We start from the raw sequence: 19,674 nt of genomic DNA, 5'->3' as shown, positions 1-19,674 counted from the left end.
AACTGCCAAAGATGACACTGAAGTCATCTTACGTTTTAAGCAGTCAGTTGATGTCACTTACACCTTTTTACGAGAATACCGTCTCAAATACTCCATCTCACTACCGGACGAAGAATACATACAGGCATATAACAACGAAGTTCGGGCCATGATTCCTCTTCTAGATTCTCATGATAACTCGGAAACATCTGACTTCGTATTTTCAGCAAAGGAAGAGGAATTTATTGCGGCACAAGAAGAATGTCCCTTGACATATTTTCCGTTTGCTTCCTCATCAGCCGCTGAACCTACGTCAAGTGCTGATCTCATCATAGACACTCAACTTACTGACCCGATCACAACAGTTACTGTTAGAGTAGGTGCCCGTCGAGCCAATGTGTTGGCCGATGGTCCTTGAGAGAACTCTTATATGACAATATTTATTTTAATAATATTTGACATTATTTAATTTGGCACATCTTTATCTTTATACCCATGCAAGCTGCATATATAAAGCCCTTGAATATACAAATAGTAGAAAGAATATGAGATGGTCATGTGATGACTATCATGAAACTCATATTTGGAATACTGTATATTCTAAACTGTTCCTAGTCGATTCAGCCTCCATAAAGAAGGATAAAGGCCGCTCGAGCTTGAGATTAGTATTTGCGATGTGAGTACCATGTTTCATTGGTAGGAGACATGGAGATGTTCAAGCATGCAAATAGGTGCTCCTTGTAGAGTGCACTGAACAACCCTCCCTAAAGGATTTTCCAAGTGGTTCTCACTTATCGAGTGGAGAAGTCCTAGTTTATGGTTGTACAACATTAGTCCTATAACCCGGGACAACATGGAGACTCTATATGCTAGTGCTTCACTTTGACTTGTTTACCGACTCATCTGGGGTCATCAGGTGGCAATGTTGGGTGTTGTGACGAAACATATAGGAGTCAATGCATTGTAGTCGGGGATTCACCGCTTACCTACGGGTATGGATATCCTATGTTATATCATGCATACGTAGCTTGAAATCTCTGATCAGAGTAAGTGGTAATTAAGAAAGGAGTTTCTTGAATTACACTTTCGATGCAACTACGGCATGACACATAGTTATCGATTCAATGACAACTCTCGATAAACCAATGGTTGTCGAATCGGTCGGGATATATGAGTTGAAGGGACCGTACTGTACGCTAACCATAATTGATTGGTTCTTGCAGGCACTATCATTTGATACCTAGGGAGTCATGTAAGAAATGCTGCTAGATGTTTACATGACTGGTTGGGTACTATCAGACTTGAGTTTTCTGACGTTCTTATTATCAATGTGTTGATTAATAAGAATGGAGCTATCTAGGGTATGCTCATATAAGGGACTTGTTCATCCTGAATCACATGGAGATGTGAACCCACTCCTAGTTGTATCAGTGAACCATTGAGGGTCACACAAGTACTAGCTTTCTAGATCTCGTTGAGATTAAAATTAGTTCATTGTGTTGAACAACTTATAAAGGAGTTTATAAGTAAAATAAATTAGAAGTTTGACTTCTAAATTGGAGAATGAATGGAATAAGTAACTTTTAATTTGTGAATGTGTTCCAAGATTAAAAGTTCACTTAAAATAATTAGTTTATGAAAATGATGATTTTCTAAACTATTATTTTTGAACTTAGTTAATTAATTCAAGTGTTGAATTAATTTAACACTAGTAGACATTTTAATGTACAAATAATTAAATTAATTCAAGTGTTGAATTAATTAAACACTATTGAGTCTAGTAGAGCTCAAATTAATATAGTGTTGTATAATTATTGATACTAGTGGACTTGAATGAGTTCAAGTTAAATTTAATTAATTGATTAAACTTAAATGGGTTTAGGTTTAATAATTAATTAAAAATAAGTTCAAATGACATTTGAATATATATATTTATATATGTATATATATATGGGCGTATATATATATATTTATATGATATATATATGTGTGTGTATGGAATTTGAAGGGTTGAAAGATGGTTTGCAATTTTCCATGCATGGCTTAATTGTACTCATTAATCCCTCTCCTTTAATATATTATTTGAAATAATATATACACACACACAACACAATTTCATTCCAATTCCATAGTGGAAGTGGCCGAACACTCCAACACAATTTCTCCAAAATTTTTCTTTCATTTTTGAGGGAGAATTAAAATGATATCTCAATGAAAAAATCCTCTAAATATTCTAGTGCATATTTAGAGCGGATTTAGATCGTCTAGTCGTGGACCTAATTCGGAGGCTCGAAGTGTTGAATCCATTTTGAGCAAGGAGTGCTCTTGGAAGCTTGTAGATTGAGTCTACCCTTTTCAAGAGCCTAGTTGTTTATCAACTTGGTTGGAGCCATAAATCAATCTTTGAGATTGATAGGTAAAATTCTAAACACCCTATGGTTGTTTGAGTTTTTGAATACTACACAAGTGTTCGGATTTCTTTTATTAAAAATTTTTTTTTATATTTCCGCTGCGTTTCCGGGCACGAGTTAACCGATCCCCTTCAATGGTATCAGAGCCTAGGTTTTTCTTTTGTGTAGTATTTGTTGGATATTACGTTGAGGTCAATTTCTAACCGCATGAGAAAATCAATATTTTAACTTTTATGGTAAATTATATAAAAAAAATTTTTTTTTTATTTTCGGGCAGCCCTTGGGCTGCCCGAAGGTGTCCTAGGGGCAGCCGTGGGCTGCCCCAAATTTTTAATAAAAAAAAAAAAAAAAAAATTGGCCGGAATCCGGCGACGGAGTTTCGGTGACGACTATGACGACTTGAGTTTTTCAAAAGGTGTTTTGGAATATCATGTGTCATAGGCCCTAAATTGTTAAATATATTATAGTTGATTTTTATGAAAAATTAAACTTTATAATATGTGATTTTTCTCATAAAATAAATAGTTAAAGTGTGACTTTGATTATTTATAGTAAATTGTGATTTACAAGAAATTCAATTATAAATAAATTAATTTGAAAGTAAACAAAGGTGTTTGTTTATTTTGTTAATTTATTTTATAATTGTGGTGGTTAGTGATTGGACCAAGATATATAATATTTGATCAATTGATTATTGAGATAATTAATTGATGGTGTATGATATGTGATATTGTGCATGAAGGATGATTAAAAGCCCAAGACCAATTTTCTAGGTGTATGCTAGGATATTTTGTGTTGAATGGTTGTAATAATTATCAAATTACAAAGAGGGCTTGGTTTATGGCCCGTTCCCACCCCATGAGATGTATCCCTATTTGCCATGGATATTTTCATGTAAAATATTTGATAGCGGAAGTTCAAGATTGGAAGATGGTGGGCCATGATGAATTATGAAGATCCAAGACATGTAAATATTGGAAGCTTATGTAATTGTTGCATTTGCATCCCATGCATTTCCTAGGAATTGGACCTAGGCCCGTGTTTGGCTCACACGGGCCAAATAGTTTTTGGGGCGATTGATCATCCTTATTAATTAGTATGTGCGTTATTATTTTATAATAACAAAGTTGCATGAATCCGGCAAACATACGATCAAACATGGCGATCTTTAAAATTAATGATGAGAACTTTTTCAAAATTAAAAAACCTCATTTTGAATTAGATTCAAAATTTATATCAAGCCCGAAAAGGGAAATTATAAATGTGTTTATAATTTCCATGTCTTCCATCGACAATGGATGCATGACGAACGCTACCCGTATTCAATACTCGGCTCATATTATTGGGGGGGTTTTGGATGCCGGAAAGCTGTGACATCCATTGACATGGTGATGTGAACTACATGGAACTCCCATGACTTCGGCTCATATTATTGGGGGAACTCATGGCGACCGTCCATTAAGGTTCGATATCGATGGGTAAGGCTTGACACGTAAAGATGAACGACGTCATTTTATTGGGTCCTAATCAAGCGTGAGACAAAAGTTTACGTAAGGGTTGCATGGAGATGCAATTGGAAACTACCTTTTAGAAATTATGATTGGCTGATATTATTCGGGATCGTAATTGGCTAATTGGACCTTATGTACCTACTGAGGAAAGGAGTTTCCCGTTTTTACTAGAGGGTAGTAAAAATGTCAAAACAGTGGGAGTAAATATTTATAAAGTTAAAGTCCATACTTTATATCTTATTAAATATTTTAAAATAGTCATTGACATTTATCTGTTATTATTTTTCAGTACAAGTTTTTGAAAATGTCATCAATTCGCAATCCGTTGTCTGCAATACTCGACAAACATTTACTGATCGGTCCAAATTACCTTGATTGGCTAAGAAATCTGAAAATCGTCTTGAACTCGGAAAGGATTGCATACACACTTGATGAGTCGCCCCCTGATACGGCTCCGACTGATTGTAGCCCTGAGGAGCTACAGACTTACAAGGATTGGTGTGACCATGACTTGAAAGCCAAGTGTTATATGCAGGCTTCTATGAATGATGAGCTTCAGCGACGTTTTGAGAGTGCAAAGCATGCTGCTGACATTCATTTTCATCTCAAAGAACTCTTTGGTGAACAAACACGCCCACTTCGACATGCGATTGTCAAGGAGCTAATGACTTTGCGCATGCGAGATGGGGCTTCGGTCCATGAGCATGGCCTGAAGTTGATTGGGCTCGTGGAGAAACTCGTTAGCATGGATCTTGTGCTACCAACTGAGTTGACCATAGACGTGTTGCTCTTGTCACTGCCTAGCTCATTTGATCCTTTTGTGGTGAATTTCAACATGAACAGGTTAGATCCAACCCTTGAGGAGTTGGTTAACATGCTTGTTACGTTTGAATCCACAATCAAGAAAGAGAAGCCGATTCTTTATGTGGGATCTTCATCTGGTTCAAAGAATAGACCACATGGGAAGGGAAAGAAGTGTTCCTTCCATGCTCCCAAAAAGAACGTGCCCTTGAAGAGGCAAGCTCCGAGTCCCGTTGTGGTAGCCACACCAGTTAAGGCTAACAAGACTAATGACGTCTGTCATCACTGTAAGAAACCTGGACATTGGAAACGTAATTGCAGGAATATCTTGACCAGAATGGTTCTGGAAAAGGTATGTTCTACATTGAAGTAAACATTTCACTTAACTCTTCTTCTTGGGTATTGGATACCGGCTATGGCTCACATCTCTGTAATGATTTGCATGTGATGGCAAGAAGTAGGAGACTCAGAGATGGTGAGACCTTCTTGAGGATGGGCAATGGGGCAAGAGTTGCAACCAAAGCTATTGGAGATGTTTACTTATTGTTGGACAATGATTTTAAATTATGTTTGAGAGATGTTTTGTTTGTACCAGATTTGGTGAAAAACATTGTTTCCATTTCTATGCTTGATAAAGATGGATATTCTTGTTTATTTGGCAAAGGTGTTTGCAATATTTACAAGAATGAATGTTTAATTGGTACAGGACAATTAGAAAATGATCTCTATAATTTAAAATTGAAAGATATTCCTATGTATAATGTCCAAGAGATATCAACAACATCCAAAAGAAAACAAGATACTCTAAATCCAGCACACTTATGGCATGCTCGATTATGTCATATATCTTTTAAAAGGATGAACAAGCTAGTGGGATAAGGCATGTTTGATATGTCTGATATTAATTCTCTTACTACTTGTGAACCCTGTCTAAAAGGAAAGATGACCAAAATTCACTTTAAGGGCCATGTGGAGCGAGCCAAGGGACTGTTGGATTTTATCCATACAGATGTGTGTGGTCCACTTAGCATCACCACTAAGCACGGACATTCTTACTTCATTACCTTTACCGATGACTTCTCTAGGTATGGGTATGTGTATTTGATGAAATACAAATCTGAAGCTTTTGAAAAGTTCAAAGAATTCAGAAATGAAGTAGAAAAACAATTGGGACGAAGCATCAAGGCACTTCGATCGGATCGAGGTGGTGAGTACTTGAATACTGAATTCCAAGAATATCTTAGGGAGAATGGGATTCTCTCATAGTGGACTCCTCCTGGTACACCTCAGTTGAATGGTGTTTCAGAACGTCGTAATCGAACTTTGATGGACATGGTTCGGTCTATGATGGGGTTCACGGAGTTGCCGCCATCCTTTTGGGGATATGCACTTGAGACAGCGGCACTGTTGTTGAACAATGTCCATTCAAAGGCAGTTGATAAGACACCATATGAGATATGGATGGGAAAATCTCCAAAGTATTCTTATCTAAGAATATGGGGATGCCCTGCTTATGTGAAGCAGATAGTGGGAGATAAATTGGATGCTCGATCCATTTTATGCTACTTCGTGGGATATCCAAGGAATTCGGTTGGATATTATTTCTATCATCCCAAAGAAACAAAGGTGTTTGTTTCTAGGAATGCAACCTTCTTGGAGAAGGAATTTCTATTGGATAGAAAATGGGAGATGATAGAACTCGAAGAAGTTCGAGAAACACCCACGATTGTGGAACCCACACCCGAACAGCCAAGAGAGGAGATACAAGCTCCTAGAAGATCCGAGAGGATCTCAAGACCACCTATGAGGTATGGTCTGCTTCTTGAAGAGGGCCAAGATGAGCCTGACCATGGATGTGATCCAAGGACCTTCAATGAAGCATTGTCTGATGCCGATTCATCCAAGTGGCTTGAAGCTATGGAATTTGAGATGAATTCCATGTATTCGAACCAAGTGTGGAATCTTGTGGATCCACCTGAAGGAATTGTTCCTATAGGGTGTAAATGGATTTACAAGAGGAAGCTTGGGACGGATGGGAAGGTTTTGACCTTCAAGGCTCGATTGGTGGCAAAAGGTTATACTCAAAGGCAAGGAGTTGACTTTGAAAAAACTTTTTCTCCAGTCGCAATGTTCAAGTCCATAAGGATATTGCTTGCCATTGCCGCATGGTATGACTATGAAATATGGCAGATGGATGTGAAGACAGCTTTTCTTAATGGGGATATTAAGGAAGAAATTTACATGTCTCAACCTGAAGGGTTCACATCTATCGGAAGTGTGCATAAAGTATGCAAACTTCAGAGATCTATCTATGGTCTCAAACAGGCATCTAGGAGCTGGAACCTTAGATTTGATGGTACAATCAAAGAGTTTGGGTTTACTAAGAATCCTGAGGAACCATGTGTGTATAAGAAGGTCAGTGGGAGTGCTGTGACATTCCTGGTACTTTATATTGATGACATTCTACTCATTGGGAATGATGTAGGAATGTTGCAATCAACTAAAGTATGGTTATCGAGTAAGTTCTCGATGAAGGACTTGGGTGAAGCATCTTTTGTATTGGGAATACAAATCTATCGGGATAGATCGAAAAGATTGCTTGGTCTCACCCAGTCCACATACATTGATACCATCATGAAGAGGTTCTCGATGGATGAGTCTAAGAGAGGACATCTACCAATGTGTCATGGCGTGTCTCTATCCAAGTCCATGTCTCCCAAAAATGATGCAGAGATAGAGACGATGACACGCATTCCATATGCATCTGCAATTGGTAGTATCATGTATGCGATGATATCTACACGTCCTGACGTGGCCTTTGCACTTAGTGTTACAAGTAGATATCAATCGAACCCTGGTCTTCCACACTGGAAAGCTGTGAAAGACATTCTCAAGTATTTGAGAAAGACTAAGAATATGTTCTTGGTTTATGGGGGTGGAGAACTAAAATTGGAAGGCTATACCGACTCTAGCTTCCAAAGCGATGTTGATGATTCGAAGTCAACTTCCGGTTTTATATTCATGCTCAATGGTGCTGCTGTTTTTTGGAAGAGTTCCAAGCAAAACAGCACTGCAGATTCAACCACTGAGGCAGAATATATTGCTGCATCCGATGCTGCAAAGGAAGCTGTTTGGATTAGGAATTTCGTCAAAGAGTTGGGAATTATTCCTAATGGAGTTGATCCAGTCCCGGTGTACTACGACAACACTGGTGCCGTTGCTCAGGCAAAAGAATCAAGGTCTCATCAGAAATCCAAACATGTACTGAGAAAATACCACATCATCCGGGAAATTGTGGAACGAGGAGATGTCTTGTTAGACAGAGTCGCCTCCGCAGATAATGTTGCTGATCCACTAACTAAGCCTTTACCAGGACCATTGTTCGAAAAGCATCGCGAATCAATGGGCTTGAAGAATATGGGTAGTTGGCTCTAGTGCAAGTGGGAGATTGTTAGAGTAGGTGCCCGTCGAGCCAATGTGTTGGCCGATGGTCCTTGAGAGAACTCTTGTATGACAATCTTTATTTTAATAATATTTGACATTATTTAATTTGGCACATCTTTATCTTTATACCCATGCAAGCTGCATAGATAAAGCCCTTGAATATACAAATAGTAGAAAGAATATGAGATGGTCATGTGATGACTATCATGAAACTCATATTTGGAATACTGTATATTCTAAACTGTTCCTAGTCGATTCAGCCGCCATAAAGAAGGATAAAGGCCGCTCGAGCTTGAGATTAGTATTTGCGATGTGAGTACCATGTTTCATTGGTAGGGGACATGGAGATGTCCAAGCATGCAAATAGGTGCTCCTTGTAGAGTGCACTGAACAACCCTCCCTAAAGGATTTTCCAAGTGGTTCTCACTTATCGAGTGGAGAAGTCCTAGTTTATGGTTGTACACCATTAGTCCTATAACCCGGGACAACATGGAGACTCTATATTCTAGTGCTTCACTTTGACTTGTTTATCAACTCATCTGGGGTCATCAGGTGGCAATGTTGGGTGTTGTGACGAAACATATAGGAGTCAATGCATTGTAGTCGGGGATTCACCGCTTACCTACGGGTATGGATATCCTATGTTATATCATGCATACGTAGCTTGAAATCTCTGATCAGAGTAAGTGGTAATTAAGAAAGGAGTTTCTTGAATTACACTTTCGATGCAACTACGGCATGACACATAGTTATCGATTCAATGACAACTCTCGATAAACCAATGGTTGTCGAATCGGTCGGGATATATGAGTTGAAGGGACCGTACTGTACGCTAACCATAATTGATTGGTTCTTGCAGTCACTATCATTTGATACCTAGAGAGTCATGTAAGCAATGCTGCTAGATGTTTACATGACTGGTTGGGTACTATCAGACTTGAGTTTTCTGACGTTCTTATTATCAATGTGTTGATTAATAAGAATGGAGCTATCTAGGGTATGCTCATATAAGGGACTTGTTCATCCTGAATCACATGGAGATGTGAACCCACTGCTAGTTGTATCAGTGAACCATTGAGGGTCACACAAGTACTAGCTTTCTAGATCCCGTTGAGATTAAAATTAGTTCATTGTGTTGAACAACTTATAAATGAGTTTATAAGTAAAATAAATTAGAAGTTTGACTTCTAAATTGGAGAATGAATGGAATAAGTAACTTTTAATTTGTGAATGTGTTCCAAGATTAAAAGTTGACTTAAAATAATTAGTTTATGAAAATGGTGATTTTCTAAACTATTATTTTTGAACTTAGTTAATTAATTCAAGTGTTGAATTAATTTAACACTAGTAGACATTTTAATGTACAAATAATTAAATTAATTCAAGTGTTGAATTAATTAAACACTATTGAGTCTAGTAGAGCTCAAATTAATATAGTGTTGTATAATTATTGATACTAGTGGACTTGAATGGGTTCAAGTTAAATTTAATTAATTGATTAAACTTAAATGGGTTTAGGTTTAATAATTAATTAAAAATAATTTCAAATGACATTTGAATATATATATTTATTTATGTATATATATATATAGGCGTGTATATATATATTTATATGATATATATATGTGTGTGTATGGAATTTGAAGGGTTGAAAGATGGTTTGCAATTTTTCATGCATGTCTTGCAATTTTCCATGCATGGCTTAATTGTACTCATTAATCCCTCTTCTTTAATATATTATTTGGAATAATATATACACACACACAACACAATTTCATTCCAATTCCATAGTGGAAGTGGCCGAACACTCCAACACAATTTCTCCAAAATTTTTCTTTCATTTTTGAGGGAGAATTAAAATGATATCTCAATGAAAAATATTCTAAATATTCTAGTGCATATTTAGAGCGGATTTAGATCGTCTAGTCGTGGACCTAATTCGGAGGCTCGAAGTGTTGAATCCATTTTGAGCAAGGAGTGCTCTTGGAAGCTTGTAGATTGAGTCTACCCTTTTCAAGAGCCTAGTTGTTTATCAACTTGGTTGGAGCCATAAATCAATCTTTGAGATTGATAGGTAAAATTCTAAACACCCTATGGTTGTTTGAGTTTTTGAATACTACACAAGTACTCGGATTTCTTTTATTAAAAAAAGTTTTTTATATTTCCGCTGCGTTTCCGGGCACGAGTTAACAGATCCCCTTCAGTTACTGGTGATAATCTTCCTGAGATCCCACTCACATCAGTCTCAGATGTTATGCAATCAATTTTTGATGATGAACAACCAACATCTCCTCTTCTGGAGATCCATTCTGAAGACTCGCCTCAACCGACGACTGACGGCTCGCAGCCCTTCAGTCCAAATCACCAAACAGATCAGGTGATTGGAATCGATGTCCGTTCATTGATCGAGACCACCACAGTATTACCTCCAAAAGAACAAACTGCCACACGAGCTTCTATTTCAGTTCCTGATTCCGAACCAGCGAATTTTGCTTTGGAACGCATTGTAGAAGATCTTCGCAGGACCACACAGCGACTCAGCAATCGCATACAAGGACAAGACGCTGGTATTGACAACACAAGATCAGCGATTATGTCTCGTCTTAACAGTTTGTCTTCTGAAATCGGAAGATGCGTCACTGAACTTCAAAACTACAAAGAACGCAATCTTCGAGCTATGGGTACTATTGCCGAACAGGTCTCTCAAACTGTTCGCCGCACAAATGAGCACACCTCAACGCAAATCTCAGTTCTTCAGACTGATTTAACTGCTCATATTGACTCCCGTATTTACACTTTTCAAACCACTATCGGTGCTCAACTAGGAGAGATCATCTCTCATCTCACCCGTGCTGATGTCAAAAAGGGGGAAGTATCCAGAAAATCAGTTGACACCTCTTCACAGAAAATGCAAAGGAAGTAAGGTACATTTTATGTACATTTTATTTACTTAACGCAATGTAGGTGTAATAGGTTTACACTGCTACTTATCAATGATTGCTTGCAACATTAATTGTTCAATGCCATTCATCTTCGCAATGAATTCATTTCGTCTACTATCTTCTTTAAATGATTTTTGGGGCCTAGGTTTTGTCATCACCAAAAAGGGGAAAATTGTTGAATCCTGACTTTTGGTGATAACAAAACAATACTTTGTTGTTTAGTCAGCCGCCAGTTATTTGTATAAGTAAGCTACGTCAACCGAGCAAAGACATATCTACCGACGACAGCCAAAGCATGCAAAGCAGCTACGTCAACTGAACAAAGACATATCTACCGATGACAGCCAAAGCATGCAAAATAGTTGTACGTCAACCGAACAAAGACATATCTACCGACGTCAGCTAAAGCTTATCAACCAACAAAAGATGCAAAACAGTTGTATGTCAAATATATCTACCGACTGAGATATCTACCGAACTTCAAATACAAAAAGGCTATATGCTACAGTTCAAAGTTACAGTTTCTTAGATCTCAGAAAGTGACAAGACAACTAAAAAGCAAAAGGACGAAGCATTTAAAGATTTGTCTGATAAAGTGAGAAGGCCTTAAATAGCATTTAATCTGAGCGACACATTGAATAGACAATTAAAGGCGCTCCCAGTACGAAATTTTTAAAAATCTTTATCAGCAGAAAAATCCTACCGTTGGACAAAGAAGAAAGACGTTGAAGACAAAGACTATATATATCAAATCCTCTCTACACAGAAAAAAAGGACAGAACACAACACAACAACGCTTATTGAGAATCTATCTATCTGAGCTCTCGAACCCATCTTGAATACTCAACCGCTCAAAGAGAAAACCCTTAGCTTTAATAGCTTTATCCGATCTTCGAAGAGATCTTTTCAAGGGTTGCTCAAATCCAGATATCGTTTGAAAGACGCTACCTGATACAAGGATTTGAGAAGTCTTAAGTCCTCGAGAGACTAAGACAATCATCATCACCATCTGAAGAAAAGTTTGATAAGAGCTTTAAATCTTATCACTGTGAATCTAGGAGTTCCATATTAGGCGTGGGATAAGTCCTAACTTGGATCGGGTGTATTGCAAGATGTTGTAATAACCAAAGTCTTCTAGTGAATCCTTCCGAGGTGGAAGAAGGGGTGACGTAGGAGATTGAGCTCCGAACATCCAAGAAACATATCTGTGTCTACTTACGTTATTGCATTGCATCATTCCATGGATATCATTTAGCATTTTGAGAGCTATTTCCGCACTAATCATAGTTGCTCTTATATTTCTAGCAGGCTAAAAGAAAATCGGTCGAGTGAACTAACATTTACTCAACCATATTGCATTAGATTTTAAAAACTATCAATATTGTGTATTCACACCCCCCCCCCCCCTCGACACACTATATCGATCCCCAACACCCAGTAAGTTAGAGGTATCAGGCCTATGGAAAGGCAGAGGCATCATGGAGGCTAGTCAGGACAGCGAGTAAGGCTCTAGCCCGACTATCTTAGGAAGGAGTGGTGATACCCCGGGAAGTCAGGGGTATCAGGGCTACGGAGGAGCAGGAACACAAGGACTGGATAAAGTCGGACTAATAGCTCAGATACAAGGGAGTAGCTCACCCTGGAGGGAGGCGTGAGACCGAGAAGACCAAGTCTTCAGGACTTGAGCAAGACCCATTTCTCAGGGGCATGATCCCCACGATTGCCATAATTCCGAGCATGCCGGCTTTATCGTGTGTGACAGGAAAACGTGGGCAACTTCTGCACCCACAACCCAGATCATGGCCACTACCCTGGAAATGCGGAGTGACTCTCTCACTCTATACTCTATAAATACCTTGCATCAGGTATCAGTAAAGGTATGTTCATCTGAAATCTCAAAAGCAATATACTCATTTTTGCCTAAAAAGCCCACTCTATTTCTAAGTCTTACTTAAGCATCGGAGTGGCCCCGCCGAAAAATCTTTCGGCGCCCCACTAACGGGCTTTTATTTATTTTCCTTATGCGCAGATCATTTTAGTCAGGGAAGGATAAATCATATTCTATCCTTACCAGCCCGGTCATCTCGTCAGGCTCACCTTGCTACCCTGATAGCCCGGCCACTCATTTTTATCAAACATCATCAGTTAACATGCAAAAACTATCATGTAATATTTTAATAAAATAACCACCACTCAATTGCAAACCAAAGGACACATTTGTTTAAAGTTATTCGTGAACTAGACCATTCAAACTGGCATTGAGTGCTAAAACTACGGTAAGTACGTTCTTACGAATTACGATCTACCTCCATGTGAAAACAAAGGGGATCCCACAATGGAATACATATTTCAAGATTTTGAAGTATGAATTTTTTTTTTCCTGATTTATATATGTCTTCTATCTAAAAAATTTAAGTATAATTTACTTTTTCTCGATTTTTCAGGGAACAAACATACATGTAACTATAAAATATGGCGTCCTTGAGAAATTGAAGATAATTATCAAAGAAGGTAATCTTTTTGCTATTAAAAATATGATTGTTGCACATAATAGATTCAAATACAAGACCATCTCAAACAAATACAAAATCAATCTTTTTAATAAAACAAATATGTTCGAGATTTTTGATGATAGTGTTTCGTCAAAGATGTTTGAATTCAAAAAGTTTCAAAGATTTGACGAACACAGATATCATCGATGAAACAAAATATTTTGGTACGTTTTTTTCATGTGTCATGAAGTTAACAAATATTATTACCTTTTTATTATCTATAATATTTTTATTTTTTCTTATGGATCAAACCGATAATCTGACAGTTCTTATATTTGTCTTTTTTTTTTGCTAAATGTGATTGGCGTAATGATTTCAAGATACTGTCCTCAAAACCGAGATATTAATGGATGACCCATGAAACTAATTGATTTTGTCATTGGAGATTTATAGTGACTAAATTCTATTTTTTTAATATTTCCTTTGTGGTTTTTGTTTTTTGTGGTGAATAATTTTTTGATAGATTTCATGTTGTATATTTATTATTTTTTAGAAACAACAAATTACCATGAGCTTTGTATGGAAATTACGTTGATTAAATGATCAGATTTTTTAATATAATAGGTGATGATCCGGTAATTGTGATTCTTTAAATGTGCCGTGCAAAAAGATATAGTAATGAAGTACGCGTTTCTATATGCATTTTATGTCACCAATATGAGATTAAATGGTAATTTCGATGAAATACTTGAATTTCGAAACATGTATTCTTATTCTTATACTACTTCTTTTTGTTAAACATTTTATATTTTCTTTAGTTTTTTTACATAAAGTAAAGTAAAAATGTTAATATGTGATGGTAAGAGCAACCATAAAAATCGATAACAAAAGTTATATTTAAGGAATTTTTTCAAAATTTATAAGATAATTTATTTGTTTTCTAGCTAATTGTAAGATATAAAATCCTTTTAGCTAATTTGTAGTCCAAATATTCGTTCAAATGTTTGTGCTTACTATTTTTTTACCATTAATTTTATAAAATAAAAGCATGTGCATCACACGACAAATGTTTTATTTAAGAAAGTTTTTTTTATAGTTTTTTAAAGTATTTTTTTCCAGATTATTCGTATTAGTTATTGTAAAATTAAATTTGTTTACATTTTAATTTCATAGTCAAAATTTTCATATTAACCAATTTTAATCATATTATACACGAGATATTGGCCCCGTTTGGTATCAAAAAAGCCAGACCAGAAAAAAACTTTTTTTTAAAAAAAAAATCTTTTTTAGTTTATAAAGTGTTTGGATGGTTATTTAAGTACTTAAAAAGTATTTTTTTTTAAGTTAAATTTAGAGCTTTTTCAAAAGCCCAAAATTAGAGCTTAAAAAAACATTTTTTTTAAAAAAAATTTATGAAATCCAAACGAACTCATAGTCCATGCATCGCGAGTAACATATCAAAAACATCATTTGCACATTTTCCTCTCAACTTTTCACATGCAAACATGAATCACCACCCCTTCATTACACTTCTACGCAAACATCTGCATGAATCAATACATATACATACATACATACACTCACAACAAAAATAAACATTGATATATGTAAACTGTCTTAATTTTGATAAAATGACCCGTAATCCGAATTCGCAATGCCACCGCACCGGGATCGGCGGTGGAGAAGGTGGCGTCAGGCTGTTTGGGGTGAGTTTGACGGATCGATCATTCATAAAGAAGAGTGCGAGTATGGGAAATCTGATCTCAAATCACTCGCCTGCGGATTTGCCTCAGGGGTATTATTCGGATGATCCGGCGAACGGGTCTGCTGCTTTCCTTCGAGCTCAGAGGAAGAGAGGTCTTTGTTTTATTAGGGTTTGAATGTCAGATTAATTAATTGGGTTTATTGATTAAATTTTTTTCATGGTTGGGATTTACATGCGGATCAAATAGTTTTCCAATTCTTGAATTTATTCAGAAGATCGTTTGATTAAGTATTTTTTGGGGTGATTGTTGATTTTGAGTTACATTTTGTAAATTTTTGCACTTTGCGTGTGATTTAGTTTGGTTAATTTCATGTTTGAATAAACAAAATTCATGAATTATCGAATTGTTTCCACTTAATTTCAACGTTTTGGCTATTTGAATAACTGATCTTTTTTATTTTTTGCGTTTTGAATGTGAAAATTACATCCAAAAAAATCAGTTCAAGAACTTTGAGCAGCTTAATTTAGTTGATATACATGTTAATATATATGAAAATTTTCTGTCGTTCTTGTCCCGGGATTGATATTACTTTTGCTTGCTTTGTTAATCAATCATTAATGTTAGGGTTTGATTTCTTATATCAGTGTAGAATATGTGAAGTTCTCCACTGAATATTGATGTTGATATGATTTCATGATTTAAGTCATTCCATGTATGTGTGTGTGATACAATTTGAATAAATTTATTGTGTTTCTTGGTACTCCAAACATTGATTCTTGAAATTTTGTACATATATGAGTCTTCATATAATATTTACATATCCGCTTACCCTGTGTACTTGAGGCAAATTCAGTTATGAACCGAGAAACAGCAGTCCCCAATCTATTTGCACCTTCCATTACATTGGACCTTCCTCTGGAAGGAATATGGTAATGGGAGAAAGGTCATAAAATTTTTCTCGGTTTAACGAACATTATTGAATTTACACCATAGCTCTCATTTTATTTCGATAAAGTATGAATAATTGTGATTCTTTTAATGAGCTGATCTTTGCTTTGTTGATGTTATTGGGATGTTACTAATATTTCGAATGGCTTCTGGGATTTGTCTCTCACCAACACTATTGCCTCAGTCAGATTCATACATAAGATGATCTCACTACATTGTTATGTCATTTAGGGTTGTTATAAGCCAAAATTTTCCAATCATAACGATAGAAGATGTTTTTTATTGGTTGTAATCAACTTCATCATTTGAAGACTTCCACAAAAACAGGAACTTAAAGATTTATATTGGCCGTATCCGTTGACGTATATATTTTCGTCTCTAAAAGAATAACTCATGCATCAAACACCTAAAGAATCCAAGTACCATACTCGTGCACCTTTGTCGGATTCATTCCTATAAAAATCACAGGTTTTTATACTGTTGTGGTCGGTGATTCCAATCCAAAGATTTTCTGCCCTTTAATGACACATTGACTATATATTTACAGGATATTAAAGTTATATATATATAGTCTCACATATTCTGCTCAAATTTTGTACTACCTGGTTCGTATTACTTGCATGCTTGGATGCTAAAAATTGCACTGTTCTTTATAACAACGATACATCAGTTTGTCATCCATATCAATGAATCCATAGAATTCAGTTACTAAAAGGATATGGCATAAGTAATGTTGACAAAACACTTGGCTGCTATAATTCCATTTTCTTCAAGTACTATCAATAAGCGATCTGTGTCTTTTTTTTTAATGCCAGGTATCCCATGGACAGAAGAAGAGCATATGAAATTCTTACGTGGTCTACAAAAGTTGGGGAAGGGTGATTGGCGGGGCATATCGAGAAACTACGTTCCTTCACGAACGCCGACTCAAGTAGCTAGCCATGCTCAAAAGTACTTTATTCGTCAGAGTAATGCCGCTAGAAGAAAGAAACGAAGCAGCCTCTTTGACATGGCACCAGACATGGTTCGTATGGCTTCTCGTCCCCCTAACTCTAGATCCCTGCCATAGAGTGAGTTTGAATTGAGAAACTCTTTCTTGTGAGAAGCTTTTTAAAACAAGTGTGTCTGGGAAAAAACCTGCTGTTTTGTTGGACTTTTATAATTTGAAGTGCCAAAAAAGGCTGAAAACAGGAAGCCCAAAGATGTCTTAGTCAACTTGTCTTTGAAGATTTAAAAGTATATATATGATGAGTTTTAGGTTTCGATCCACTGAGTTTTCAAAATTTGATTCAAGTATACTAACTTTAATATTTGGAAATTTTGGTTACTTGCTGTTGTGACATAGAATTTTACAGATTTGTCAAATGTCATGTCAGCATTTGTTAAAACTAGTCGAAAATTTATAGTTAATTTACCAAAAACATAACTTTGACAGTATTAAAAACTGGATGAGAAAAAAAATATCATTTTCCCTGCCCAAAAAGCCATGCATTACAAAAAGTTATGCCTGATAAAGTGATTTTTTAAGAGTGATTCTATGTCCAAACTTACTAACTCTAGATCTTGAAAGTAAATGATTTTTCTTGAACACAGCAAGCATTCTCGTCATCAACGCCAGAACAATGCAGCAGCCACTCTCGAGTGATCTACAGAAACTGTGAAAACCATGTTGTTTCGTCATCTCACGTGACTGCAGGTATCGACAGTTCATTGCCTTCTCTAGCGCTGACCCTCAAGCCAGCTTTTATGCCCTTGCCATTCCAACTGTGGCCACCGAATACATCTTCTGATCACGACGATGAAGCACGTATGTCTCGTCCACTAATACATGATAAGCCAGCACCAGTTGTTCAAAACGAACCCGTAAAGGAAATGGTAGCCATATCTGAGCTGAATTTAGGAACTTTCCCAGTCGAGCCTTCAGCACTCTCCTTGAGGCTACCCTGGGATCCATAAACCAAAGATTATGAGCAGTTTACATGGGAGAATAGTTGCTCCCTGATCTCCACATTATCTCTGATGTATAGATATCTTGGTTTTAATTCATTCAAGTTACTTATCGTAATGTACAGTCCGGAAATTTCACTGAAAGATATATATAATTAATATAATTTGGGTTAGAAATTAATTATATATATTTTGTATCATGTTGTATGTAAATAAGGTTTTTATTAGCTCTTTTACGAAATGGTGTTGATTTTGCATATTCGAGAATCTCTTGCATTGAGATATTCTTATTTTTCACTTTTTTTAAAAAAAATGGTAGTCACACACGATCTAATTCGTACTCAAAAACTATATGCTATAGAAAACCAAGGGCTGTAACACTAGATTATTTGGCTAGTCAAATAAAAAAATAGAATTCTTAGATGATACGTTTGTAGGCACCTATCAATAAGTACTAAATAACACATTATAAAATTTTATTTCGGAAATATATTTTCTTCCCTTAGGTCTCTTGCCTCATGCGGGATTGCCTCACTTGATCATCTTTTTTTATTTGAGCGTTGGTTTTTTAGATAGTTTGAGTAAGGATCCTCATGATGAAATAGTGCGGCTGGTGTAGGAAATGAAACTTTCTAGATCCGATGCAAATGAAGCTGTCAACCTTGACGAATCGGATCTCCGCATCGGAGAAGAAAACTCTCTCGGTGCTTGTTGGCACGAGTATTCTATTCGAGGGATGTTAATAGAGATGCCTTCTTTCTTCAGACAGACGCCGAAGATCCTACAAATACAGGGAAAACTTGTGATTGAGGCTACTGGTGATAACACCTTCGACTTTGAATTCTCTTCTCAACGTGATCGAAGCCAGGTCCTAAGAGATAGCCCATGGAACTTCTTTCGGAGTCTTCTCATATTAAAGGAACCTACTGGTTTGCAGAATCCGAGAAACATGAAGTTTGAGGAGATTACTATTTTGGTTAAAATCCAAAACCTACCATTGGCGTTCCTGCATGAGGATATCCTACTGAAACTTGTTAGGCAAATCTATCATGTAGTGGATTTGGATAGGGGTGATAACAGTGCATTTCTCGGCCGTGCATACGGGTACGTATCAATATTACTCAACAGTTAAAAAATGTATTCGTATAAGTGCCATGCGGGAGGAGGAGGATACTATTGTTTTGTTGGTAGATGAAAGTGTAACACCCCAAATTCGACGACTATCCTCACTGTATCAAGACGAGTCTTTTCAGCGTGCTTATGTTCTCACTCACACGCACGTTAAGAAACTTCTCAGGGGTTCACCCATCCTATAATTGCCCTAAGTCAAACACGCTTAACTTTGAGGTTCTTATGAGATGAGCCCCCGAAAAAAATATGCACATTCGTGATATGGGTAGTACCTATCAAATATTTTAATTCTGTCTCAACTATGCAGTCCAATACCTACACAGTCTCAGAATCCCTCTCATTTCGGCACGGGCTCGGTTCAT

General features: G+C 36.6%; 1 protein-coding gene across 1 annotated transcript; it reads left to right on the top strand.

Annotated features, from left to right (window-relative positions):
- Positions 1 to 15,211: 15,211 nt before the first annotated feature.
- Positions 15,212 to 18,190, top strand: LOC140877566 (transcription factor MYBS3-like). Its single transcript, XM_073281102.1, has 3 exons — positions 15,212 to 15,437; positions 17,050 to 17,258; positions 17,828 to 18,190. The coding sequence occupies exons 1-3, from the start codon at positions 15,212 to 15,214 to the stop codon at positions 18,188 to 18,190; spliced, it is 798 nt and encodes a 265-aa protein (XP_073137203.1).
- Positions 18,191 to 19,674: the final 1,484 nt, after the last annotated feature.

This window comes from Henckelia pumila, chromosome 2 (assembly GCF_033568475.1).
Source record: "Henckelia pumila isolate YLH828 chromosome 2, ASM3356847v2, whole genome shotgun sequence".
Lineage (NCBI taxonomy): Eukaryota > Viridiplantae > Streptophyta > Magnoliopsida > Lamiales > Gesneriaceae > Henckelia > Henckelia pumila.
Note: the sequence above shows the minus strand (reverse complement) of the source record. Positions and strands in the feature narration are given on the sequence as shown.

What these genes read in the sequence shown, in the direction of transcription:
- LOC140877566 (XM_073281102.1), top strand. Translation starts at nt 15,212, where the DNA reads ATGACCCGTAATCCGAATTCGCAATGCCACCGCACCGGGATCGGCGGT. An exon ending in TCGAGCTCAGAGGAAGAGAG is followed by an intron (nt 15,438 to 17,049) that starts GTCTTTGTTTTA and finishes TTTTAATGCCAG; the next exon opens with GTATCCCATGGACAGAAGAA. An exon ending in TTGACATGGCACCAGACATG is followed by an intron (nt 17,259 to 17,827) that starts GTTCGTATGGCT and finishes TCTTGAACACAG; the next exon opens with CAAGCATTCTCGTCATCAAC.